Here is a 25,952-nt window from a genome sequence, read left to right on the forward strand (position 1 = left end):
CACAATACCAAATAATAGGATCGAGTTTATTCACGTCTTAACGCTGATGATAGTTTAAAGCAAGAGAGAGAAAAAAGGATGAAGAAAATGATGCGAACTTTAGGCGCGTTAGAACGCATTGTTTATCTGTCAAACAGATGATGTTGGCAGCTCTGTTATGACAATCAGGATTTTGGCAAAAATCAGTTGATGTTTCAACAGTTAAATGATACCTATTAATAATCCATACAGCAAAATTTGTAAACATTTTTTCTACAATTTTAGCCGCCCATGATGTTTTTACTCCTACTTGGTTTGCGTATGAAGCGATGAACTTTCTGGGTGAAACTCTAGATGTAGGGGTAACAATTGATTCGGTAGAAAAGCTATACATATTATGTTTTATGTTTTTAAGAACTTAACTCGCACGCCTGATTACGTGTTCGTCATGAGTTCAAGCTCATATGGGAGCGATGAGTCAACTAAAACTAACGATGTGTATTCAGTATTTGATGTATATGGCTGCTCTAACCCAGTGTTCTCCAATCGTTTTAGCATCACCACTTTGATTTTTAAATACATTTTCCGTGGCCCACATTGATTGAGGGCATATGTTTTGTAGACTACGGACTTTAGATCACAGACTCTGCTAGATATATTCATATATCTATATGATATATATTTTGGATAAGTATTTTTTTAAATGCGTGTGCTTCACATGTCGATCAGACAAGAATTGTTAAAATTAATCCCTCGCTGTTGTTGCCAAGCATGTGTAAAAAACGCTGAACAACCGTTTCTGGTTGACGATCGGCAGGAAAAGTGTGTTTTTCCTTTAATTGGCGATAAAATACGCTGCTTCTTTCAGCTGGTCGCGTGCGCGGCTGTGTCAGCAACTGTTTCTGTAGGAACAGTTTTGTCGTGCTTCGGCGTTGTGCAACTTGGATCGATGTGTAAATACACTTCTTCTTCTTCTTTTGGCTCAACAACCGTTGCCGGTCAAGGCCTGCCTGTACCACATTACTTGTGGGTTTGGCTTTCAGTGACTTATTGATCCCCCCATAGCAGGATAGTCAGTCCTACGTATGGCGGCACGGTCCATTTGGGGCTTGAACCCATGACGGGCATGTTGTTAAGTCGTACAAGTTGACGACTGTACTACGAGACCGGCTCAAATACACATACTTTTTTATTTTTTTATTTATTTCATATATAACCAACGGACCATCATGTCTTATCGGCAACCTTATAATTAAATTAAGGAGCATATATTTTTTTCTCTCACTCCAAACGTCACTGTGACTGGTCGAAGATTCTCTGCGCTCCGACTATTTTCAATATTATTCCGTGAAAACCTGTTTCTTTGCTGAACCTGTTGCTGGTGAACGTGACTTCATTGCCTGGTTTTGTTTAACAACTGGATTATTCATCGTCAATCACCTGGAAACGTTTTCCGGCCAACGTCGTCGCTTCAACATCACAATCAATCGCTCATTTACAAAGCAATGGCTGGTATTTGTTCCGCCTGCGTTAACGACATCGCAGCTGCTGATCGCATTTTGAGTTTCACTTCTCATGCAGCGGACTTTCTGAGGAACTGTCCGCTACTATAGAGTCCTGTGCACAACTTTTTTGGGTTTGTAAAGCTTGTGTAAAGTTTCACCAGGATCCGCGTACGGCCGTGTTGAGGTCATCCACCCCGTACACTCACACTTCTGTCGACCTACTGTCCAGCATAGCCGACCTTAAAGTAAGCCTGCGTAGCGAGCTGTCACAACAGATCACAGATAATAAGTGCGAGCTCTTGAAAGTGCTTAAGGACGAGATCCGTTCTTGTCTGTTTTCGTCGAACATCGCTACTGATTTGCCGCCACAACAACCCATTCACACCAGCCGTCACAGCTAACCAGCATCATCGAATCCAGGATTGTTTACTTTAGGGGTCAACAATATTACATCGTCACAACAGTTTCCATCCTTGACCGCTTCATTTAGTGTAAGTGCGAGCGGACCGTCGTCCAACACTACCATGCCACCACCTATTAAGCCGCTATCACCACTACTTAGAGGATTCGGATCGCCGCTTGACTCGGATTCATTGGATATCATTCCACTCACTGACATGCGAATGTGGCTATTCTTTACACGTTTTGCCCCATCGGTCACCACTGAGCAAATCTCACACATGGTGCAAGTACGTCTAGCACTCGACAAGCGGGATGTGTTCGTTCACCGTCTGACGAAATTTGGCGCTGACACCAGTACACTCTCATTTGTCTCGTTTAGGGTGGGCATACCAGTCACTCTACGCAGCAAGGCTCCCTCACCTGAGACATGGCCCTCCGCTCTAACGTACGGTGAGTTCCGTGACTACCGGACAAATGATAATAACACTAATGCTCTCGCAGCCGCCGATACAAATTCGATGCTTCAACCTACACTCGATCACCCTGTCACTCTCACTACAGACACTTATCGTAATCCTCTCCCACGGTTTGGATTGAGCACTCCGATACCAACTGCCAATACAGATCCGCCCGCGCAGCCTGTTGCGACTTCATATGATATGACCACCACAGATGCAGCTTTGTTTACAAACGAACCACATCAGGACCTTAATAAGCGAATGCTTGTCACTACCACACCTACCAGGTCGCCTCCCGAATGCTTAGCCGCGCCTAAAAAAAGACCGCGTCGCGTAAACGCTAAACGGACTGATGAATCTGTTGACGCTGGCCCGTCGAACGAATAGCAATCTTGCACTGCATCCGGCGATGCACCTCGTTCAGCTCATCCCAGTCTCTCTATCTACTACCAAAATGTACGTGGTCTACGAACGAAAACTACAAATCTTCGCCTGGCGCTATCAGAATCAGAATATGATTTTATCATTCTCACTGAGACTTGGCTTACTCAGTCCATACCTTCTTCGCTCCTCACTAACGATCATTATCATATCTACAGGTGCGAAAGGAATCTTTCCAACAGTGCCCTCTCACGCGGTGGGGGTGTTTTAATTGCATGTTCCTCTTCAATACCGACATGTGAGATCGCCTCGCCTAATACCATACTGGAACAACTTTGGATCAAAACATTGCTGCCAGGTGTCTCTGTTTACATCGGCGTTGTTTACATTCCGCCTAGTCATGCGAATGACCCCGCAGTGATGAACGCTTTACGTGATAGTGTACGTGAAATTTCAAGCCGCATTAAAGAGAGTGATTTATTATACGTCTCCGGAGATTTCAATAAACCTGATATCAGATAGGAGCTGACTGATACATTAAATGCCACCGATCGCTCTCCATGTTATTCTGTCATGCATTATGCACCTTTATGCAATTCCGTGGCTAATACCGATTTCGTTGATGGGTTGCATAGTACCGGATTATTTCGTTTAGCGTTTTAGCGTCGTGAGCAGAGTGGTTCAAGTCCGAGAAGCAGACACTGCTGATGGTAGGAGGGCCGAGCATGGTGGGATTGCCATGGAAGGAGTCGAACCGCGTACCTGGCGATTCTCCGTTGAATGGCTTCGAGGCGATTGATGTCACCAACGCCAAGCGGGCACCAGATCGGGCAGCAGTACTCCAGGCACGACCTTACGATGGCACAGAAGATCCACTTGACGCACATGGGATCGGTAAACTCGCTACAGGTCCGCGTAATTAGACCGAGTAGCTGATTTCCCTTTGCAACAACGCTGTCAATGTGAGGGCGAAATGACATCTTCTGGTCGAGTAGCACCCCCAGATCACGGATACATGTCGTGCGAGCCAAAGCCGTGTTGAGCATAGTGTATGTAAACGAGATAGGGTAACGGGCTCTGCTGAATGATATAGCACACACTTGGAGGGCGTTTCTGCTGCACCAGCTGTCCAGATTCTCTAGGATCATTTGAAGGCGTACACATTCACTGTCGTTTCTAACTGGAGCGAATATTTTTACGTCGTCGGCGTACATTAGGTGTTGGCCTGGCGGTAAAACAAAAGATAGATCATTTATATAGATGAGGAAGAGAAGCGGTCCCAAGTTACTCCCTTGAGGCACTCCGGAGGAGCTGGTGAAGGAGTGAGAACGATGAGATCCTATGCTTATATAGTACGAACGACCAGTTAAGTATGAACGCAGCCAGGTGATGTGCCAGTCGAGGAAACCGAGTTGTTTTAGCTTCGAGAGTAGAAATCATGAGAGATACTTTCGAACGCCGCCCTGAAGTCGATATATACTGAATCAACTTGAGTACCACGATCCATGTTGTCGAAGCAGAAACCAACAAATTCAACAAGATTTGTGGTGGAAGATCTGCTTGGTAGAAATCCATGCTGACTAGGTCTCATATAGTTTTGAACTGCTGTGAGTAACGGATTGTATAGAATGAGTTCAAACACCTTTGCACAAGCGCATAGGGAAACAATGCCACGATAATTGCTAGCATGAAGTCGACTGCCCTCCTTATGGATAGAACCATCGGTGCGTGTTTCCAGGACGCAGGATACGTGCCACGCATTAGGGATTACTTACTTATCCGGCGCTACAACCGCTTTGCGGTCTTGGCCTGCCTCAGGAGTGTCCGAAACCGCTCACGGTCTCGCGCCTTCGTCTTCCAGTCCGTTATCCCGGCCTTAATGGCGGATGCCTCCACGCCATCTTGCCACCTCAATTTGGGCCTACCACGCCTCCTCTGTCCTTGTGGACGGCCTAAAAAGACTTTACGGGCTGGGTCGTCCGTTTCCATGCGTACAACATGGCCAGCCCACCGGAGCCTGACGAGCTTGATACGCTGTATGGCAGTGAGGTCGCCGTACATCTCGTATAGCTCGTCATTATAGCGGCTCCTCCATTGTCCTTCCACACATACGGGGCCAATTATCCTTCTGAGCATCTTCCTCTCGAACGCGGCTAACGAGGGTTTCGTCAGATTTGGACAGTGTCCATGTCTCAGAGGCGTATGTGAGTACTGGTACTATATAGGTACTATATAGTCCCAGCTTCGTCCGTCGCGACAGGTTCTTTGAGGTGAACTGCTTTTTCAGGCTGTAGAATGACCGGTTGGCAGCCAGCATCCTTGCGCGCAACTCAGCTTCCATGCTATTGTCGTTGCTGACCTTTGACCTAAGATAGGTGAATTCTGGGACGACTTCAAAAGTGCGTTCACCTATCTGTACATCACGCCTACGTAGATTCTGATTATTTATTGGTAGGCCCGCTGATGTTGCCACCATCAGTTTATTCTTTGCCTCGTTTATCTCCAATCCGAGGTTCTCTGCCGCCTGCTCGATCCCTTGGTAGGCTTCTGCTACATAGGAGAGCCGCAGACCAATGATGTCTATATCATCAGCGTATGCCAGGATCTGGGTTGACTTATAGAAGATGGTTCCCGTAGTCTCCACCCTCGAGTCGCGGATGGCCCTCTCTAGTGCCAGGTTGAATAGGAGACAAGCAAGCCCGTCTCCCTGGCGCAGACCCTTAGTGGTAGCAAAAGGTCCTGAAAGTTTTCCATCCACCCTCACCTGGCATGTGACGTTGGTCATAGTCATTCTAACTAGCCTTATCAGTTTGGCCGGGATTCCAAAAGAGCTCATAGCGTTGTACAGTTTTACCCTGGCTATGCTATCATACGCGGCCATCTTCTCCAAGATCTGCCGTATGGTGAAGATCTGATCAGTGGTTGATTTTCCGTTTCGGAATCCTCTTTGATAGTTTCCGACTATCTCTTCGACGTGCGGGACAAGGCGATCCTGGAGGATCAGGGAGAATATTTTATAGGCGGTATTCAACACCGTAATACCCCTGTAGTTGTTGCAGTCCAACCCGTCTCCCTTCTTGTATACGGGGTAGATGATGCCGAGATTCCAAACACAAGGCATCGATTCGCTATCCCACACCTCAGTAACAATTCTTGACCAGTTCAGCTGCAATTCCGTTGGTTCCGGGTGCCTTGTTATTTTTCAGCCGACGGATAGCCTTTCGTGTTTCTTCTATGCTAGGTGGCAGTAGCATGACACTATCTGCTAGTGGCGCTTCTAGCTGTTCGTTTAGCTGGTCGTTGAGTAATTCATCAAAGTACTGAGCCCACCGCGAGAGGACCTCTGGCTGGTTACTAACCAGATCTCCATCCTTGTTGCGGCAGCAGGTAACCTTAGGTACAACGTTGTTTCAGTGACCTGCTATCGCTTGGTAAAACTTTCGTGTCGGTCCGTACGCCTCTCTGGTTTGCTCGAGTTCCCGCATGTTCTACTCTTCCAAAGCATGTTTCTTGGAACGATGAACTCGTTTCTCTTCGCGTCTGAGCCGTGAGTATTCCTCTGCGCATGCCCGCGTTCTATGCCGTTGCTGCATTGCTCGGTATGCAGTATTCTTACGTTCGGTCACTTGTCTGCATTCATCGTCGAACCAGCTAGATTTGGTGTTGCCACGACGTGGTAGGAGTATATTTCTTGCACAGTATATTATTTTTGTTTTTAGAGCGTTCCACCTCTCGCTCGTAGTTTCATAACTGTTTTCTGGTAGTAGAGACTCGTCTAAAGCGGCTTTGAATTCCTGTTGGACACTAATGTTAGAGAGTCCGTATTAAGCCGAGGCTGTGTGTTTTCTCCGCTCCCATTGGTGCGGGGGCGGGCAATTCTACAACGTATCACTTAGCCAACCAAGTAGTGATGGGAATCGATATTGGCTCCTCGATATGTTCTGACATTTAACAGGCTCGACTGTCGTCGGCGGTTTATTAACACGTGGTCGATCTGGTTGAAGGATTCTCCACGCGGGTGCGCCCATGTAATCTTGAGGATTTTCTTGCGCGCAAATTTGGTACTTCCAACAACCAGATTGTTCGCTGCGGCGAACTGGACTACTACCATTATCGTTACTGTGCTCATGCAGACTGTGACAGCCAGTGTATTGGCGGTACATTGGCTCCCTACCGACTTTTGCGTTGAAGTCCCCCAGGATGATTATGAGATCATGCCTGGGGCACGCATCTATGGTTCTAGCGAGGCGGCCGTAAAACAAGGTCCTTCTCCTCTTCCTCTTTCTCTTCGGTAGGGGCGTGAACGTTTATAAGGCTTATATTAAAGAATTTGCCTCGCATGCGCAGGGTGCATAGCCTATCGTTTATAGCCTTGAAATCCATGATTGCGGGTTTCAACCGGGGACCTACGGCGAAACCCGTTCCGAGCACGCGGTGGCGGTCGTGGCGGCTGTAGTATATGTCGTAGCAATGCTTACCACGCCTGTGGCCGCAGTGTGGCTAGGACATCATCAAGTTTTTTCAAGGCTCCGGCTTTGCTAAGAGTGCATATGTTCCATGAGCCCATTTTAATCGTTGTCCTGTGGCATTACGTAGGGTCTGTATCGTTGGTTCCGTTTCGATAATTCCTGCTGCTTTCCGTAGTCTATAAATCGATGAGACTGGGTGACTGGCCCCGCGCCCACGTGACCGTTTTATATAGCGTCAGGTTGCCCCCCCGACGGTCAGGCACCCAGTTTCCCGGGATACCGACCCCCCTCCTGGTTTGCCATATGCCACCATCCGCCCAAGGGGTTGGATCAAGCCCGTTTACCCAAGCATGGATATGTGGTGACACACGTTACCACTCTGCACGACGAGGACGTGTCGGAATAGGAGTTGGATGGGAGAGCCTGTATTAACTCTCGAGGAGGCTTTCCATCCCATTGCAGAGCAACGCATAAGGGAATCATTAAATATTTTGGCAAGAATGGGTGCGAGTGATTGACGGCAGTGCTTCAAAATGTATGCGGGAATATTGTCAGGTCCAGATGATGTAGATGGTTTTATATCACTGAGTGTGCGCGCAACTAATGCTTCGTCAATTGTGGGTATAATGAAATCGATAGCATCCGATGGAGTATTGCGAGTGGCCTCTGCTAGAGTGTTAGGGTTGTGAACAGGAAGGGTGAATGCATCAGCGAAACGATTGGCGAAAGTGTTGCAGATATCTGATGTACCGATACTCGTTTCGCCATTGTAGCTCAATGACGGAGGGATACTACTTATATTGCGCCGTTTGTTCCAGAAGCTCCAGAACCGTGTCGGCTTAGAAAATAGTTGCCTTTCAGTACGGCGAATGAAGGAGCGGTAGAGCACACGATTTTGTCGACGATAATTGTTCAGTGCATCGAAAAAAATTCTCCTATGCAGCGATGATCTCGTTCTACTGTAATCCGCATACGCTTTAGATTTTATTTTTTTCAACCGTCTCAAAGATGCATTAGACCAATCGGGGCCAGACTTTCGTCGAGCAACAGGAACGCAGGAGTTAATCGCTGAGCGCATAAAAACGCTAAAGAAATCGGTGGCTTCGTCGATAGTGGCAAAGTTGGAGCAGTCAAAATTGCGGTCAAACGACACAATAAGAGCATTCATACGTTCCACATTCGTTTTGAAGAAATTTCTATTTACTGTACTGCGAGTATGACTGTTGGTGGTGTGGAATAGTTGTACGGGATAATAAATCATCATATCCAATGAAGGATGATAAAAGTCCTCACTGAGAAGTGGAATACTACAGTGTGTTACGTATGGGAGGGAGTTCTCTAGAGCCGAAGTACCATTCACAGAGTGCAGAGGTGTGATTGAGTCGCACAAAATATTGGTTGCGGCAAGGTTTGCGAAGACCAGATCCAATTGACGCCCAGATTGATTTGCAATACCACTCAACTGAAATAAACCGCTACTATGCAACCCATCAACGATATCGGTATTAGCCACAGAATTGCATAAAGGTGCATAATGCATGACATAATAACATGGAGAGCAATCGGTGGCTTCTGATGTATCAGTCAGCTCCCATCTGATATCAGGTTTATTGAAATCTCCGAATCCAATTAAAACACCCCCACCGCGTGAGAGGGCACTGTTGGAAAGATTCCTTTCGCACATGTAGATATGATAATGATCGTCATTGATAAAGAAGGTATGGACTGAGTAAGCCAAGTCTCAGTGAGGATGATAAAATCATATTCTGATTCTGATAGTGCCAGGCGAAGATTTGTAGTTTTCGTTCGTAGACCACGTACATTTTGGTAGTAGATAGAGAGACTGGGATGAGCTGAACGAGGTGCATCGCCGGATGCAGTGCAAGATTGCTATTCGTTCGACGGGCCAGCGTCAACAGATTCATCAGTCCGTTTAGCGTTTACGCGACGCGGTCTTTTTTTAGGCGCGGCTAAGCATTCGGGAGGTGACCTGGTAGGTGTGGTGGTAACAAGCATTCGCTCATTACGGTTATGATGTGGTTCGTTTGTAAACAAAGCTGAATCTGTAGTGGTCATGGCAGGTGAGGAAATCGTAACAGGCTGTGCGAGCGTATCTGTTGTAGTGGTTGGTATCGGGGCACTCCCTCCAGAATGTGAGAGAGGATTAAGTGTCGGTAGCGAGAGTAACGTTTTGTTCGAGCATCGAACTTGTATCAGTTGTTGTACAGGTATTAGTGTTATAATTATTGGTCCGATAGTCACGGAACTCTCGGTAGGTAAGAGCAGAAGGCCATGTCTCAGGTGAGAGAGCCTATAGACAGACATACGTTGGCTTTCTTACTTTCAGTTACCCACAAGTCTCAGGACGTACCCAAAGGACGTGTCTCAAAGTGCCCTGCCGTGCGCATAATAAGAAGAATAGTTATCTCTCTCTTGTTAGCCTTCTCACGATAGAGCACGTTGTCGTGACATGACCCGGTCAACAATCATTGTCCAGGAAGCTTTATGATAGCAGAACTCTTCTACTACTTCGAGATTGTCGCCGTCAACTAATACACTGCCTCCCAGTTGGGCCCTATCACGGGCTGAGCCTCCGACCAGCAGGTACTTCGTCTTCGTCGCATTGCTTCGTAATTCAATTCTTACTGCTTCGCGTTTGAGTCGGGTGTCGGGTGATAGATGTCGCTGTTCGATACTCTCTTCTTGCACTGTACCCCGTTCATGATGGCCTCTTAGCTGTACCCTCTTTTACCTGTTTCGTAGGCCGCCTTGAAATCGATGAAGAGGTGGGGCGTCGGGATCTTACGCTCTGGGCACCTTTGCAGGTTCTGCCGAAAAGTAAACAAACATTTGATAGGGCGTGGATTTGCTTCCAATAAAACCAGCCTGGTAGCTGCCGACGAAATTTATAGAAAGGGGCGCCCGTCTGTATACCAGGATCTGGGAAATGATTTAATTTAATTATCACTTTGTTTTTTTCAATAAGCGTGTATGGAAGAATGTAAAGAGTTTAACATTTAATTCAAGTTATGTTTTTATTTTCCAAATGCACTCGTAAGAGAGGCAAAACGTTCTTTAATACAATTCATATTTTATCATACATGTTAAAATCGAAACAATCAGAATTCAGAAATTAAAATTATTAACCTTACTTAAAAACTGACTATTTAGTAATCTTTCATATTTCAAAGTTTAATTGGATTGTTTATCAAATAATATATATAATGCAAGTATATTGTTGCCAATACAGCTATGCTTGCCACGTTTGGCTCCAAGTAAATAAGTGTATGAAATATTATAAATCTACTGCATAACATATCGATTGCAACTTTTGCTGGCATTCGCGCTCGCGAATGCTTGTAATTAAAATTGCTTTCGGGAGATCGTGCTGAATAAAAACCACCATAAGGACGCATGCAATACTCCTTTAAAGCAAATGCCTTGTCTCCTAATAGCATATCAGGAATTTGTACAGAAGATTTTTCAATTAAGACTGCAGCCCACCTCCTGCATATTCAACTCCTTTTTTTTTAAATTTTTTGTAAATTTTAGAATTTCTAAATATTCCGCCATTAGATACTGCCTTTTTTTCTCCTACATCTACGTATAAAAATTTGCTGTCAGAATCTACTATTGCTAACAAGACTATGCTATAAAAATTCTTATAGTTATAATAAGGACTTCCCGAATGGTTTGGTTTCTTTATTCGCACATGTTTCCCGTCAATTGCCTCTATAGCATGTAAAAATTGCCATCTCTGCTCAAACTTGTCCGAAACTTTTATCCATTCTTCTTGGGTCTGTGGAAGCTGTAGTGAGGGAAGGAGTAATATTATACATTTATAAAGGGATCATATAAATTAATAAAATTTGCATGCTTGTTCATATGTTAACAAAAAAACCTAAATATTTTCCATTAATTTCATAGATGAACCGTATGAAAAAGCAATTCGGAAGATCACAAAATGTACAATCAAAGTACAACCAATTGATGTCTGAAAACTTGACGAGTCATCGGTCTACACCTTCTCCAATCCCAGGATCATCAACATCACAGTTGTCGCCCAAGCACCACCATACCAAGCACATCAAGAGTAAGGTGTTCGAAACTCTGTTGCGCAACGAACATCTAGATCACGCAACGTTTCAATTCAAAGAACACTGGAGTCACGAGCTTCTGAGGCTCAACGATGACACCGTCCACGAGTTCGTACATTATCCCGCCAGGCACGTTTAGATCAACGCATGTTTCAATCATTAGATTGCTTTGAAAATGTGTGCAAAAAAATGGATGAACAACATCCTTATTCAGGATTTCTTGAATTGCTGGGACAACGGTTACTAAATAAGAAACTAAGCCAGAAACAAAAGATTGAAAACGCAATTCTGCGATGTGTTGACTCATTTTAAAATGATGATTGAAAGAAATAAACAATTATGAACTCTTACTTGATGAAATACACAGTCAACTTACTATGTACTTCGAGTCAATAAATGTACACCAAGTACAGGATCTCATTCTTATTTATGAAAATTATAGGATTTAGATATTAAAACGTTTGATCAAAAAGAATATATTATTTGCTTATGCATTTTCAAACTAACTGTTGCACTTACTTTTACATAATCAGCCAAAACATTTACTAAACACTCACATACCTCCGGTATGATTCAAGAAATTGAAGCGACCGACACCTGAAAATAATCATATTTTTTTTAGAATTTTTATAGCATAGTCTTGTTAACAACCAGTCATTGTACGCCTACCATAGCCATTATTGTTGCAGATAAATATTTATATACACTACTATTACAGTAGTACTTACACGGAACGTAAAATGCAGACTTGAATACGATTCACCCGTTACAAGGAAGCGTAGTGTTATTATCAATCCTTTGCGGACAGTAATTGCTTTACTGTAATTGTTGGGCCGGTCTGGTGGTACAGTCCTCAACTCGAACGACATAACAACATGCCCATCATGGGTTCAAGCCCCGAATAGACCGTGCTCCCATACGTAGGACTGACTATCCTGCTATGGTAACAATAAGTCACTGAAAGCCAAGCACACTTCACTAGTGGGTACAGGCAGGCCTTGACCGACAGCGGTTGTTGTGCCAAAGAAGAAGAAGAATTTCTTTACGCATGCGTGTGCCTTTTCGTGTTAAATACGGCGTCACAAGCTCAAGAAGGTATTCAAAATCTTCAAAAGTCATTCGCAAATACTTCCGGATGGTTTCATCAGTTATACAAACGATTTGCATCCTGTTTTCTACGAAATAGCATTGGACGCATCCCAATACTGACAGCGATGTCGAATTGTTGAATTCATATTCATCAGCCCACCAAAGGCTCTGCACAAAAGCAACTTCTTCATTTTTCAGATCCAGTAAACTGAAATGTTAATAATATTTAGACTAGAGATACTACTGTTAGTCAATCCATTTGCCGGAATTGTTGCAAGCAATTTGTATGAATTTGGTAACAAAATCAACTAGTCTACCAAACGAAATTCATTTTGATTTATCACATGTTGCCGTAACAAAATTAGGCAATAAATTTACTTGACTCACTTATTTGTGCTTATTAAATTGCTAGGTTCAATTAAAAGTATATTAACAGGTGATTAAAACACAATGAGGGCCGTGTCTGTGCTTCATCGCATGCTATTTTATCGCACGTGCTGTCAAACGCCTTTTCGAATGATATTGCGATTAATTGGATTGGATTTCATTTCAAGTTTATTCAAATTGTCAGCCTGATGGTTTCACAATTCCTAAATCTAACTAATTCCTAACTTAACCTATCTAAATTCTTAATACTAAAGCGAACTTTTGAGCACATGAAAAACAGATATTAGATTAAAATACAAACGTAAGAAAAGAAGAGTGAATAATATTAGATATGATAGTCGGAAAAAGAGGATGAGAAAATAAAGAGGATAGGGAAGAGTATCAGGGAAAAGGATTATAAAGGATTATAAACGGGGGTGGGGAGGGTCTGTGCTAGTATTAAAAGTGCGAACACACAGGAGAAGAGGCTCGTTGGAACCAAATGTGGTGTGACGAGAAACCATGTTTAGTGCGCTACGTGCCCTTAAATTTCTGGAGGGTGCGTACAAGCCAATCTTCTCAAGGAGAGTGGGAGCATCAATAAGCCCATTGAGCATGCGTCCGATGAAAAGGACGCGCGCTTGGGAGCGTCTTACTTCCAGGGATTCCAGACCTAGCAAATTGCAGCGAGATTCGTAGCTGGGCATAGCGGCATTGGGGCCAGCCATTCGTCGAAAAGCGAACCTAGTGAAACGCTTTTGGACCTTTTCAAATCTTAAGATCCATCCAGAACGGATTGGACCAACGACCACTGAAGCGTATTCCAATGTAGATCTAACTAAAGAACAATAAAGTGACTTGAGGCAAAGTGGATCACGAAAATCTCTGGTAAGTCTACAAATAAGACCCAGCGTTCTAGAAGCACTTGCGACAACCGACTCTAAATGTTCGTTTAGTGATAATTTATCATCCCAAAGGACGCCAAGATCACGTATAAGGGAGGTTCGAGACAGCACAGAATTGGAGAGCGAATATTCGTAATGGATAGGGTTGCGGTTATGACAGAAGGATATTACAGAGCATTTTTCAGGGCAAAGACTTAGCTGGTTGTAGGAGCACCATAAAGAGAATGAGTTCAGAAACTCCTGAAGCCGAAAGCAGTCGCTGTGCGTACTGATAGTTAAATATATTTTTAAATCATCAGCATACAGTAAATGACCTTCGGACGGGAGAATTTCATGAACATCACTGACAAAAAGTACGAATAAGAGTGGGCTCAAGACGCAGCCTTGTGGCACACCAGAGGAGGGACAAAAGGACGAAGAAAAAGTAGTGTCGGTTTTTACACGAATGGACCTGCTATTTAAAAAAGAATAAAGCCAGTCAATCAACATATTAGAGAAACCAAGTTTTTTTAGTTTTAACAGCAGAAGGTGGTGGGGAACGGTATCAAAGGCGGCCTTGAAATCCGTGTACATCGTGTCTACTTGCAAACCAGAATCAAGCGAGGGTATGACGTGAGACGTTTAATTGCATTAAATTCGTGACCGTCGAGCGGCTTGGCATGAACCCATGTTGGTTCACGCTGATCCAGCTTTTTACCTGGAAAGAAATTACGGAGTGAACTGCAATTTCGAAAACTTTGCTACAAGCCGGTAGCAGAACAATGCCACGGTAGTTTGACACGTCAACGGAATTACCTTTCTTGAAGATGGGACAAAGCCAGCCCGATTTCCATGAAGAAGGGAAGCAGCAGAGGCGCAGGGATAGATTGAAAATGAATGACAAAAGAGGGGCTATCACCTCAGCCGTTTTTTTTTCAAAAGTGAGGGAGGAATTCCGTCAGGGCCTGCTGAGAAAGAAGGTTTTAGTTTTGAAAGAGCTTCTGAGACAGAATGTTCATCGAAGCCAAAGCAGGACACATCAATCACATCTTGGGGGGTATACGAAAGACATTGAGATGCGGTATTGGGTATTTGCGAGGGAGGGCTAAAAATATTCGAGAAATGGTTGCGAAAAAGCGAGCAAATATCCTCCGGCGATGAGGCGTATACGGACTCTAAATGCATAGTGCTCGGAAGAGAGCTGCCTTTGAGTCGAGCATTCATAAATTTCCAGAAGACACGGAGGTACCAGCGGAGGCGCGTCTGAAGGATAAGAATATAACCATTGTAGCGAGTGCGGTTATAAAGTCGATATGCGGCAGCTGCATATTTGTAAGTTCTAAGAGCGTTAACAGAACGGGTACTCCAGTATGCACGTTGGTAGCGGGATTTGTCACGCTTCAGGGACTTTAAGGTAGCATCAGACCAGGGAGGGGAACGAGGGGTATTGCGCTTGGGACAACATTGCGGGAGTGTGGATAAAAAGAGGGATGTGAAAGTAGAAACGGCCAAATTTACATCTTTACACGAGTAAAGTTGTGACCAATCTATATCAGAAAGAGAAGTGTTTAATAGGTTAAAATCAGTTTTTCTAAAATCGAGCGGTAATTAAACGAGAAGAGCTATGCTGAGAACGATTACTGGGGGAAAGTGGACCTGTGATTTTAAGAGACAGTTCCAGCGGGGGGTGGTGAGGGTCTATCTGTAGGATGGGAACTGGAGCTTGCGAGACGTATGTACATGTAGACGTTGCATTAGACTGATTTTTAGGGAAAGTAAAAATTAGATCAAGCTGAACCTGTCTGAAATTACTTGCACTACTAAGCTGACTAAGGCTGTGGTAACGCACGATATCGATGAATAAACTTGAAGAAAGAGCTGATGAGGCAGGAACTAGGAGCGGCAAGAAGGCGGGAGCTGGGTCCGGTGACGCGTGCCAGGTAATAGATGGAATGTTGAAATCACCGAACAGCAGTAAACGATCATTTTTCTTCATGCGCGAGATGATTTCGTCGATCGATGCATCTAACGCGTTAAGCGTGCTGGCATCGGCGCTGAGAGTAGGCGGCAGATAGATAGATCCGATGAAGAGAGAGCAGGATGGGAGTTTTAAACGTATCCAGCACTGCTCGAGCGAATCGGAAGCTGGAGAAATCTCACAGGCTGCGAGCTTTCGGGAGAGCGTGAGCTGTTACGAGAATTGCGATCGCATCGGTATACAACGAAGTTGTTATCAAATGCTAGAGATGAGGGAATGTTCTCTGACAGCCATGTTTCGGTGAGAATGAGTACATGGTATTCTGTATCAGCTGAAGCGAGTCTGAGATCGTCTAGCTTGGTCCTTAAGCCACGGGTATTTTGATAGTAGAACCGTAGATCATCGATAGAATGCGGGAATGATGCGTGTAAGGGTAGCGGGGCACTAACCGCAATAGGTGAAGCGACCGAAGGTAAAGTTTCGAAGCGCTCAGCCGCATGATGGAGAGGGGTTATTGGCTTAGAGGTGCTGTTTGACTGCGCAGTTGTCGCTGCTGGTTCGTCAACAGGGGGGAAGTTGGCGGCGCTGAATCGGTACGGATAGACGGAAGTGATTCGTGTACTTGGGTCGCATCTGTTGATTGCCTGGGACGGGATGGCGGCAGTGGTGGTTGAAGAAAATCCCGGCGAGCGTTGTAGTCCAAACATTCGCGGAATGCGAGGTGAGGGGGCCAGGAGCAGGGCGATAGAGCTTTGGCTTTCAGTGACAGGGGGACCCCGACCTTGAAAGATACAAAGGAAAGTCGCGATTCGTCTGCCCCTTGCTTTACCAATCGGATAACCATGACGTCGCTGGTGTTCAGACGAGATTTTACAAAGGTGGTGAAGTTGTCCGCTGTGACGTCAGGGCTGATGTGTGCGAAGTAGATCCAGAAGCGAGGTTCGGAAACAGTAACCGTTTTGATAGCGTTATCATTGTTTGACGAACTTCCAGTGCCATGTAATAGCGGGGGTTGCGGTTGTTTTGGTCCCGTGACGTTTGTGTTGGTGCTTGCACCGGTGTTGATCTGTGTTGGTGCTAACGGTGGATAATTGCCGTTGTCGGATATGTGAGTGTCATTAACCGGCCTAGGTGGGCATACATCACGACCAAAATCCTGTTTAAGGCTGGAAATTGCGTTGTTGATATCGTTGCGTAGGAGATCTCTAAGCTCTCCCACAAGCGTAGATTTTAGGTGCTGCAAATAAGGAATGACAGCACATCCTTTGCAATACCACTTTAGTTGAGGATTGCACTTTAGGTCCATTATAGAGCCTTTACTGAGGTCTATACAGGTAGGATGGTAAAGACCACCACAAGTGCCACTACAGGGAACGGCCTCGCCGTTGATAGTGTTAGTGCAGGCTATGCAGCTCATCCTGTGCTGTGTGCGATGGGGCTATGACTGACGGCGTTGATGCGAAGATCCACAGCGGCCTAACTTTTCAGGCGATGAAAACACAATGAACAGGCTCGCAAAACGCATTAAACACACGCAAATTGAGACAATCGCTCAAGTAGCTGCAGCGCAGCCAACAGTGAAAGAGCTTCGCGAGTTGTAACCGGGGTAAAACACTTGGCGAAAGGGGAGCTGAAGATAAGTGCAGCCGACGGCGTTCGCGTTTGACGTTTTTTTTTTATATAACGATTAAAAAAAATTAAGTTGGGATTGTTCCTACAAAACACCACGCATTTCGTTTGACAGATAAAATCGGATGCGGCGTCCGACGAAATCAAAAAAATTTGATTCCGTCGTACGACGGTATCGCACATCCGACGTTATCTGTCAAAGCTCATATAAAATGTTGACAGGCCTTTCGACAAAATCGCATCCGATGGAGCACAGACACGGGCCTGAGGAACACTTTTATTTTGACATAAATAGTGTAACAGAGATGGAGAAAATATCGAGGCATACCGTATTAACCTTTAAGTTGGCAACCGGATACCAGGGTATTTTTTCAACTTCGAACTGCAATAACTTTTGATTCATTGCTTTTATTGACCTGAAATTTTCCGTAGCCTCCTGTCGTGATATCCGCAACTTTCTTCGCCAAATACAACGTTCGCTTTCTTCATTCTATTTTTTATTATCTCTTTTTTTCTGCTGTCTCGTGCTTCAGATGCTCAGGATGCTTGGCGCTTTATGACCGCTCTCGTCAACATTCGTCCAAAAACTGATCGCTGTGTCGTTCTCTCTCTCCGTCGTCTCCAAAGCTCTCTCCGATTTCGTTAGTCTCTCGTGGTCATCGCTCCAATTCGTTTCTCTCCCGCTCTCGTTTCTCTGCCGCTCTCGTTTCTCTGCCGCTCTCGTTTCTCTGCACTTTGTGCTTCCTTTCTCTGGTTCCGTCTCTCGTCCTAGGTTGCTTATCATTTCGACACTTGCCTGTATATGAATCTTCTATATTTTTTTTATTATTTTTTATTCTATTCTCTACATTCGCCTCTACTCCTACTCTATTGGTCAATTTGATACAAAACCATATCCCTCAATTTATTCGGCTTCTTAATATCCCTTCTTGGTCTTTCTTGTGAAGCAAATTCTGGACTATCATCCGATATCTGTACTTGCCCTTCTCCGGAGTTATTTCTTTTCGAGAGTAAGACCGTTGGATTTGTCTCAGGTAATGGTTGTCTTATTGCCTTCTTACAATCTGCAACGTCCCTGGTGTATTATACGCCTCGATCGTTCTGTAGCACCACCTTCGCACCCTGTCGAGCCAAAACTGTAAATTCTTCTAATGAAAATGTAGCATCCGTCTTATTTTTCTTGGGAATTGAAATAAAAACCGTATCCCCCACGGCAATGTCAGAATCTTTTGCCCCTCGATGAGAGTCTGCATATTTTTTGCTAATCATTTTAGAGAATATATCCTGCTCACGTACGTTACATCTATCCACGTGGTTATCTAATTTGGATTCCCAAAGGATCGGGAAGAATCCACGATATTGCCATCCTACTAATCACTCGAACGGTGTTTTACCTAGACGAGCGTATGGTTTCATGTTATTATGTACATGTACGTAAGAGTTTAAGGCTTCCTTCCAACTGCCTGCTTCATGTTTGGCTGCTGCAAGCGCTTTGATGATTCCCTGATTTTGTCTTTCGATGGCTCCTTAGATTATAGATTAAGGGGTATTGATTTGTAAACTTTTACGCCTTTCTCTTCCCAGTAAAGAATAAATTCACTACTTTGAAATGGTGGTCCATTGTCACTCTGGATAGTTAGAGGTAAACCCAAGGTAGTAAATATTTTGTTTAAGGCCATAACGGTACTCTTAGCGTCTATGTTATTCATTTCATTTACGGCTATATATCTTGAGTAAGTATCGACAACTGCTAGAAACTCGCCTGCTCCACAACCAGTGTTGCTTTAGAATTCACTAAACAAGCTTTAGAATTCACTAAACAATTGATTTTATTCCGGGTTTTTGTAAGGGCGATTTCACAAGCGAACAATGGTTTTCGGGTGTAGGCGCGGTTTAAAAATAGTCCGGTCTCCCAGCTGATCGTTTGCGTACTGCTCTTTGAATGCGTACCGAGATAGCATGACCCTTGGTGACCCCTGTTCTCGACCGTGACCTAGTTTCTAATTTCTCGTATTCTCTCTCTCTTTCTCTCTCTCTCTCTCTCTCTCTCTCTCTCTCTCTCCTCTCTCTCTATCGGACGTAACTTCATTTCCTTCTCACCTTGTTTCTATCTCCCCCTGTTTATCTTCTGTTGTCGGTATTATCCTCCTGTCTAACGCCACCTGGTGGTCGGTTCGATAACCAGCCCGGATTATCGCGAATGGTCAAGTGACAACCGATCTTTATAAACAAACATTTTATGTGCTGACAAACCGCATGGTAAACGTGCCAACAACCAGGAATTGATAAAAAATCGATTTGGAGGACTTGCCAAGGGCCGTCAGGCAACGTACGATTCGTAAAAGGTACCGATGGGTTCTTTCTTGATATTGCTAAACATGTGGTACATTTCCTCACAAAGTTTTCAACGTTCATACTCATGTTAGGCCACCAAAAATATTATCTCAAAATGCGTTTCATTGCCGAGATACCTATATGACCTTTATGAGCAATTTGCATTATTTCTGATCTTAATTCAGCAGGTGGTATTACCTTATCGTCCTTGAAGATCAATGATTCCAGAGAACGAATGGATTTCCTTTCTGCTTCGTACCTTCGAATATTGTCAGGCTAACTTCCAGATCTAATAGCTATTCTTACTGTGTCAAGTTCGTAGTCCCTTTCTGACGCCTCCTCGATGTCCTTCGAAGAAACGCTAATAAGACCTCCCCCTAAAGTATATAGAACATGTTTTTCGTCATCTTTGTCGAATGGTTCATCTTCCTCTGTTTGAGCTAACAAACGCGATAAAGCATCTGCCATATTTAAGTGACCTGGAATACGCTTCACCGTAAAGTCGTAAGCTTGCAGTCTCAACGCCCAACCTTCTGCCCTCGTAACCGCTCGCTTACTTTGCCTGCAACTTTCGCCAAAGATAAATTCATTTGCCTCGGAGTCCGTCCGAATGGTAAACGTTTTGCTTGTTAAATAGAATGAGAATCGCTCCACTCCCCAAACTAAAGCTTTTGATGCGCATGCAATTATTCGTGGCTTACTATCAGTATTGAATTGCACCAGGACCGCTCCTAAACCCACCGGAGAAGCGTCTACGTAGAGCTCAGTCTCATCTTTGTAGCTAAAGTATCCTAATCTAGAAATTAACTTCAATGCTTCGAACTTGAGGTAAACAAATTCATCCTCCTCTGATTCTGTCCAGTAAAATGATTCCGACTTTGCTAGCTCGCGTAAATGTTTCGTCTTGTCTGGTCGCATATAAATGAAACGCTCTGAAAAATTCATAAATCCTAAGAAACTTTTCACTTGGAGCACAGTCTCCGGTCGACGGAAGTTCCTAACTGCTTTTAGTTTTTCGTCTTCGACACGCATTCCTTTGTCTGACATAAAAAATCCTACGAACTTAACTTGTTTTTTTCCGAAGACGCATTTGTCGTTGTTAATACCGTGTACTAAAATATCATCCAAGTAACATTTTTGTCCACTACAGCCCAACAATATTTTTGTTTGTAATATTTCCTGAAAGATGTCATTTCCTGATGAAAGAAACCAAATGGTAGACGTTTGAACCGGTAAGTAGCATTTCCGGAAAAAAAATTGTTAGGTGTCGCGATTGTTTTGCGATTTCTACATGGAAAAACGCACTTGTAAGATCGATAGTAGAAAAATATTTGGCACCATGAAGGTCGGCCAGTATTTCTTCTAAATTTGGCATTCTAAAAGGTGTGCGTATAATACATTTATTAGGGCCTCTTAGATCCACTACTAGCCGTATATCGTCTTTACCTTTTGGGACGACTAGTAAAGAAGAGCAGAATGACCTATCCATTGAATCCGTAACGAGCTCTATAATCTCTGTATCTAAAAGATCTCGTAGCCTACGTTCGGTCTCCTCCCGAAACGGCAATGGAATGTTCGTAAATATTTTGCGAGATGGTGGTTTGGTAATGTCATATGATAAAATTACCGGAGGGACATTGAATTTTGGGAATTCTTTCTTTGTCGCTAATGCTAAAATTTCGCCTGGGAATCTAACAACACTACATTGGTAATCGTCCCCACGATCGACTACGACGTTGAGTCCTAACTGCAACACACTATACCGAAGGGCTGTATCCCTTCCAAGTAAAGGCTTGCCGCCTTTGATAATGTAAAATTTTTCGAAAAAACACGGCCTTTCCTCGGAAATAAAAAGCTCCGTAACGAAAGTTCCTACAACGTTTATCTCTCCTGGGCTGGCGTACGCGCGAAGCGGTTTATCGGTACCTTCTGATACACAATATATATGTTTCTTGGAAGTTTCATCAATATAAAACTCATCAAAGATACTTTCGTTTACGGTGTTGACCTCTGCTCCTGAATCGATCAGAAAAACCACCGATGTAGAATTCGCTATACGACCGAGAATGTATCCACTAGGTATTTCCGTTTCGTGACCTCCATTTATAGTTACTGTCATCTGTTCGACAACCTGAAATAATCATCAAAATTATCAGATCCAAGTCATAATTTCCATGTAATACACCTCAATTCAGAAATGTTATTCTAATTACTCTTGCAGATTATTCATTTAATTTTTTTTATGCAAACAATTAGTAATTCAGAGAACATTAAAACTGGAAAAAAATACGGACACCGTTTCAACTTTAATAATCACTTACGATATTCTTGTCATCTTTTCCGTCCTCCTCTTTTGCCAACGTGGCAATTTTACCAGGTTTTGCCGATCTCTCGTCTTCTCGACTGATCCGACGCTTAAGTGCCGCTACTATGGTTTCCGCTTCCGGTTGATGCGTCTTCTTGACGATTTCTTCGTTCGTTTTGTCCAACTCGTAACCTCTGATCTTATCGACAAGTGCCGTTAAAGTACATCCCTTGCGCATAACCTTACGACCCGCTTCCCGGACTTTAGAGTTTAGTGCACGTAGTTGAAGAACTTCAGTCACGCTCTCTGTTAACTTTTCTTCATCGAAATCGCACAGCTTGGCTGAAGCTATCACGCGCTTTACGTATTTTAAGTCAGATTCATCTGCGCCTTGAGTCAGGGATCTAAACTTCTGACGCTGTACTAAACGATATTCTCGGGATCCAAACAGATCTTTCCACCGTTTCATTGCGTTTGAGTATGGTGCAATAGCTACGTCGGGGGATGCTTGGATTGGTGTTTCTCCCAAGGTTTCCAGTAGTAATGGTCCTTTACCTTAAAGACGTTGTTTTTAATATGTTCGTCTGTAATGCCGGCGAGCTCCATGGATGCCTCTAATAAATCTTTCCAATTTTCAAAAGATTTGCGATCAATCTCGTCCTTCATATCAAGCGGTCTACATTCCGGAATGTTTATAGATACCGCAGAGAGTGAGTTCATTGAAATAGCTAGAATGGAGCTATCATTGCTCGGTATATCGATTGCAGTCGAGTGTCGTGGTTCCATGTCAATGCTTCCCTCAAACGGCGTTGCTCTCTGCAGTCGATTCTTCTTTAACTTCATCTTCTGGAGTTTAGCGACTAGTAGCATATTTCTTTTTCTCTCCAACTCTAGCGCCTTCCACAACTTGTTTCCTTTATTGGGCTTTTGAAAAAAATGAGACTTTTTTGTCCATTTAATGTGTTATATATATATATATATATATATATATATATATATATATATATTTATATATATATATATATATATATATATATATATATATATATATATATATATATATATATATATATATATATATATATATATATTATATATATATATATATTTATATACATTTTGTCTTTGTTTTTTTTGCAGCCGTCCCAGAGGCGTAAATTTTTCGAGTAGCCCTCCCAGAGGCGTCCTCTTTTTACACTCGGCCCTCTCAGAGGTGTTCGTTATTATTATTATTTTTTTGTAGCCCTCCCAGAGGTGTACATTTTCGAGTAGCCCTCCCGGAGGCGTCCTCATGTTACAAGTAGCCCTCCCAGAGGCGTACCTTATTCATTTGTTTTATTATATATATTTATATATATATATATATATTATACATATATATATATATATATATATATATATATATATATATATATATATATATATATATATATATATATATATATATAGAGATATATATATATATATAATAAATATATATATTATTAATATATGATTATGAATCGTTATAATTTATTTATTTTAAACACACTTTATTATCGAACCGTACTGGGTGAAGGTTGAACGCAAAGAGAGCGATCGAGTGCACGACAGGCTACGTTATTCCTCCGGGCATAACGAGTTCGGGCAGTCCGTGAGACGCGTTTGTATTACTCCGTCAAATACTTCACAGCTTCGTCATCTTGCTTCTAACTATGGTAATCTATGTGCGCACATAGTGTTACCATAATTTCTCGGGGGGGTGGAAGACGAACGTCCTCGGTCGATTCATAAAGGGATTTTTTTTTTCATAAACGTTATAATATTTATCTTAATCCTATCCTAACTAGGTCTAACTGTTTTTTTTTTATTCACCAACTACACGTATCTGTTGAAAAGTTCATTTCATTTCAATATTTAATTATTCCTAATCCTTTTTTTTTTTGTTGCGTTTTATGTGTCGTGATGTTTCAATGGTGTGTTTATTTTCTGCGATACAATCGTATTTTATAAATCGTGGGTCCAATTTTTTCTAGTTCCCTTTTTTATGTATAGTGGGTTTGAAAGGTTAACTGCTGGAGGATCTTCTTTGCTATTGTTGTTTTTCATCATGCGTTTGTTTGATTTGTTCAAGTTTTGTATAACATTTTGAAAAATAGTTCTTGCAGTTTTGTCTATGTTTTCACGGTTCGTTGTATTACTTTGGTTGAATATTTTTTCATTAGGTATATAGCGCGTTGCAGAGTGAATTGTGTCGTTATACATTGCTATGACGATAGATATTAACTGTTCAGAATGTAGATCGGGAAATTTATGCTTGTTTGTGTTAAATATTTCCATCAATGTACAATGAGTTTTCTCCACTTGTCCGTTCGACTCTGAAGATGACGCGAATTCAATGGTAGTCCCTAAATTACTTAAGAAATTCTTTAGCTGTATGCTTTTGAAAGAATTTTTATGGTCGCAAACTATAATTTTAGGAATACCAAATCTTGAAAAATATAGGCTTAACGCTGATTGGATGTCTGTTGTATTTCGGGATTCAATCTCAATGGCTTGTAAATGCTTAGAAAATGTGCAAATTGCTGTAAGGTAATTGTTTTTGTCTAAGCCAAAGATGTCTATGTGAACTCTGACAAAAGGTGCTGATTCTATGGGTCTAGGAGACACTTTGATATTGTATGGTTTCCGTTCGTATTTGTGCTGGAAACAAATTTGGCATGCATTATTCCACTTTCTTATTTTTTTAACCATACCAGGGAAAAAGTAAGATCGTCTAAGTTGCTGTTCTACCTCATGAATACCATGAATGAGCTTTGTCATGTTCCTTTTGCACGATAATATCTTGACGCTGTTCGTTTGTTACGTCTTCTATCATAGTAGCAGTAATAACAAAGTGACTTTTAATGTCAAAATGATGTTTGTACACATTTTGAAACGATTGACATAAAGATTGTGGGACAAGTATAGCAGTTTGTTTTCCATTATGGTATCTTCTAAGCAGTTCCTGGATATCGTTTTCTGTATACTCTGGCTTTTGTATTGTAACTCTATTATAGTTTAAAAATGGGGTTTCTATTTTTTCTATCGGTTGCTGTCCTATTTCAAATACAATTTGATTTCTATAAAAATTAATTGGTCTTTCGCTATAATGCATGAAATAGTCAGGAGATGTTTTAGCGGAGTTTATGGTACCTACGTCAGAATAGCTGCTTAAGCTACTAGCAGGATTTGTTATAATTGAGTGATCTGTATTTGTGTTGACTTGTATTTCATCGTTCGATTTCCTTTAGATACTGATACTTTAGATCAGTATCATTCAGTGTTCTGCTATCAAATGCTAGAGACTTTTCAATTCCATCTTGTATCTGCGACAGAACTGCCCCGAGAGCGTAATCGATTGCATCCGTTGTAAGAATGAATTCCTGCATAAAGTCAGGGTATGACAGAACTTGGTCTGATGCGATTATTGTTTTTAATTTTTCAAAGCTTTGTTTAAACTCTTCGCTTTCAAAGCTTTCTTTTGCCTCTTTTTTCAAACATTTTGAATGTGGTTTGGTTATTTTCGAATGATCCTTAATAAATCTTCTATAATGTCCAGCTAACCCCAAGAATTGCTTGATTTCTTTCTTAGATGTAGGTAATTTCCATTCCAATTTTTTTTTTACTTTTTCGGGGTCTGGCTTGATTCCCTCACATGTTACAACATGTCCTAAGAATTCAGCTTCTCTACGTAAAAACTCACACTTATCTAGCTGAATTTTAAGATTGAACATAGCTAGACGTTTTAATACCACTGAAAGATTTTTTAAGTGGGTTTGCAAGTCTTTTCCAATGACAATTATGTCATCTAAATACACAAAACAAATTCTACCAATTAACTCGGCAAGAATACCGTTCATTGCCCGTTGAAAGGTAGCAGGGGCATTTTTGAGCCCGAATGGCATTCTGTTAAATTCGTAATGACCATTAGGGGTACTGAATGCCGTTTTTTCCCGATGTGAAGGGTCCATCTCTATTTAATGAAATCCAGATTTTAAATCTAATATGGAAAAGTATGAGGATTTGCCAAGATTATCTAAAATTTCCTCGATCTG

The 25,952-nt window shown here is 42.6% G+C and overlaps 1 protein-coding gene across 2 annotated transcripts in view; it reads left to right on the top strand.

The window, feature by feature from the left end:
- The window catches only part of LOC121589990, a 28,532-nt gene extending 17,016 nt beyond the window's left edge, over positions 1-11,516 (top strand). For both annotated transcript variants that reach the window (XM_041909302.1, XM_041909303.1), the window contains one exon: positions 11,122-11,516. In XM_041909302.1, coding sequence (XP_041765236.1) covers positions 11,122-11,430 — 309 coding nt within the window. In that variant the 3' untranslated portion in view covers positions 11,431-11,516. The remainder of the gene's footprint in view (positions 1-11,121) is intronic.
- Positions 11,517-25,952: the final 14,436 nt, after the last annotated feature.

Source organism: Anopheles merus, chromosome 2R (assembly GCF_017562075.2).
Source record: "Anopheles merus strain MAF chromosome 2R, AmerM5.1, whole genome shotgun sequence".
Taxonomy (NCBI): Eukaryota; Metazoa; Arthropoda; class Insecta; order Diptera; family Culicidae; genus Anopheles; species Anopheles merus.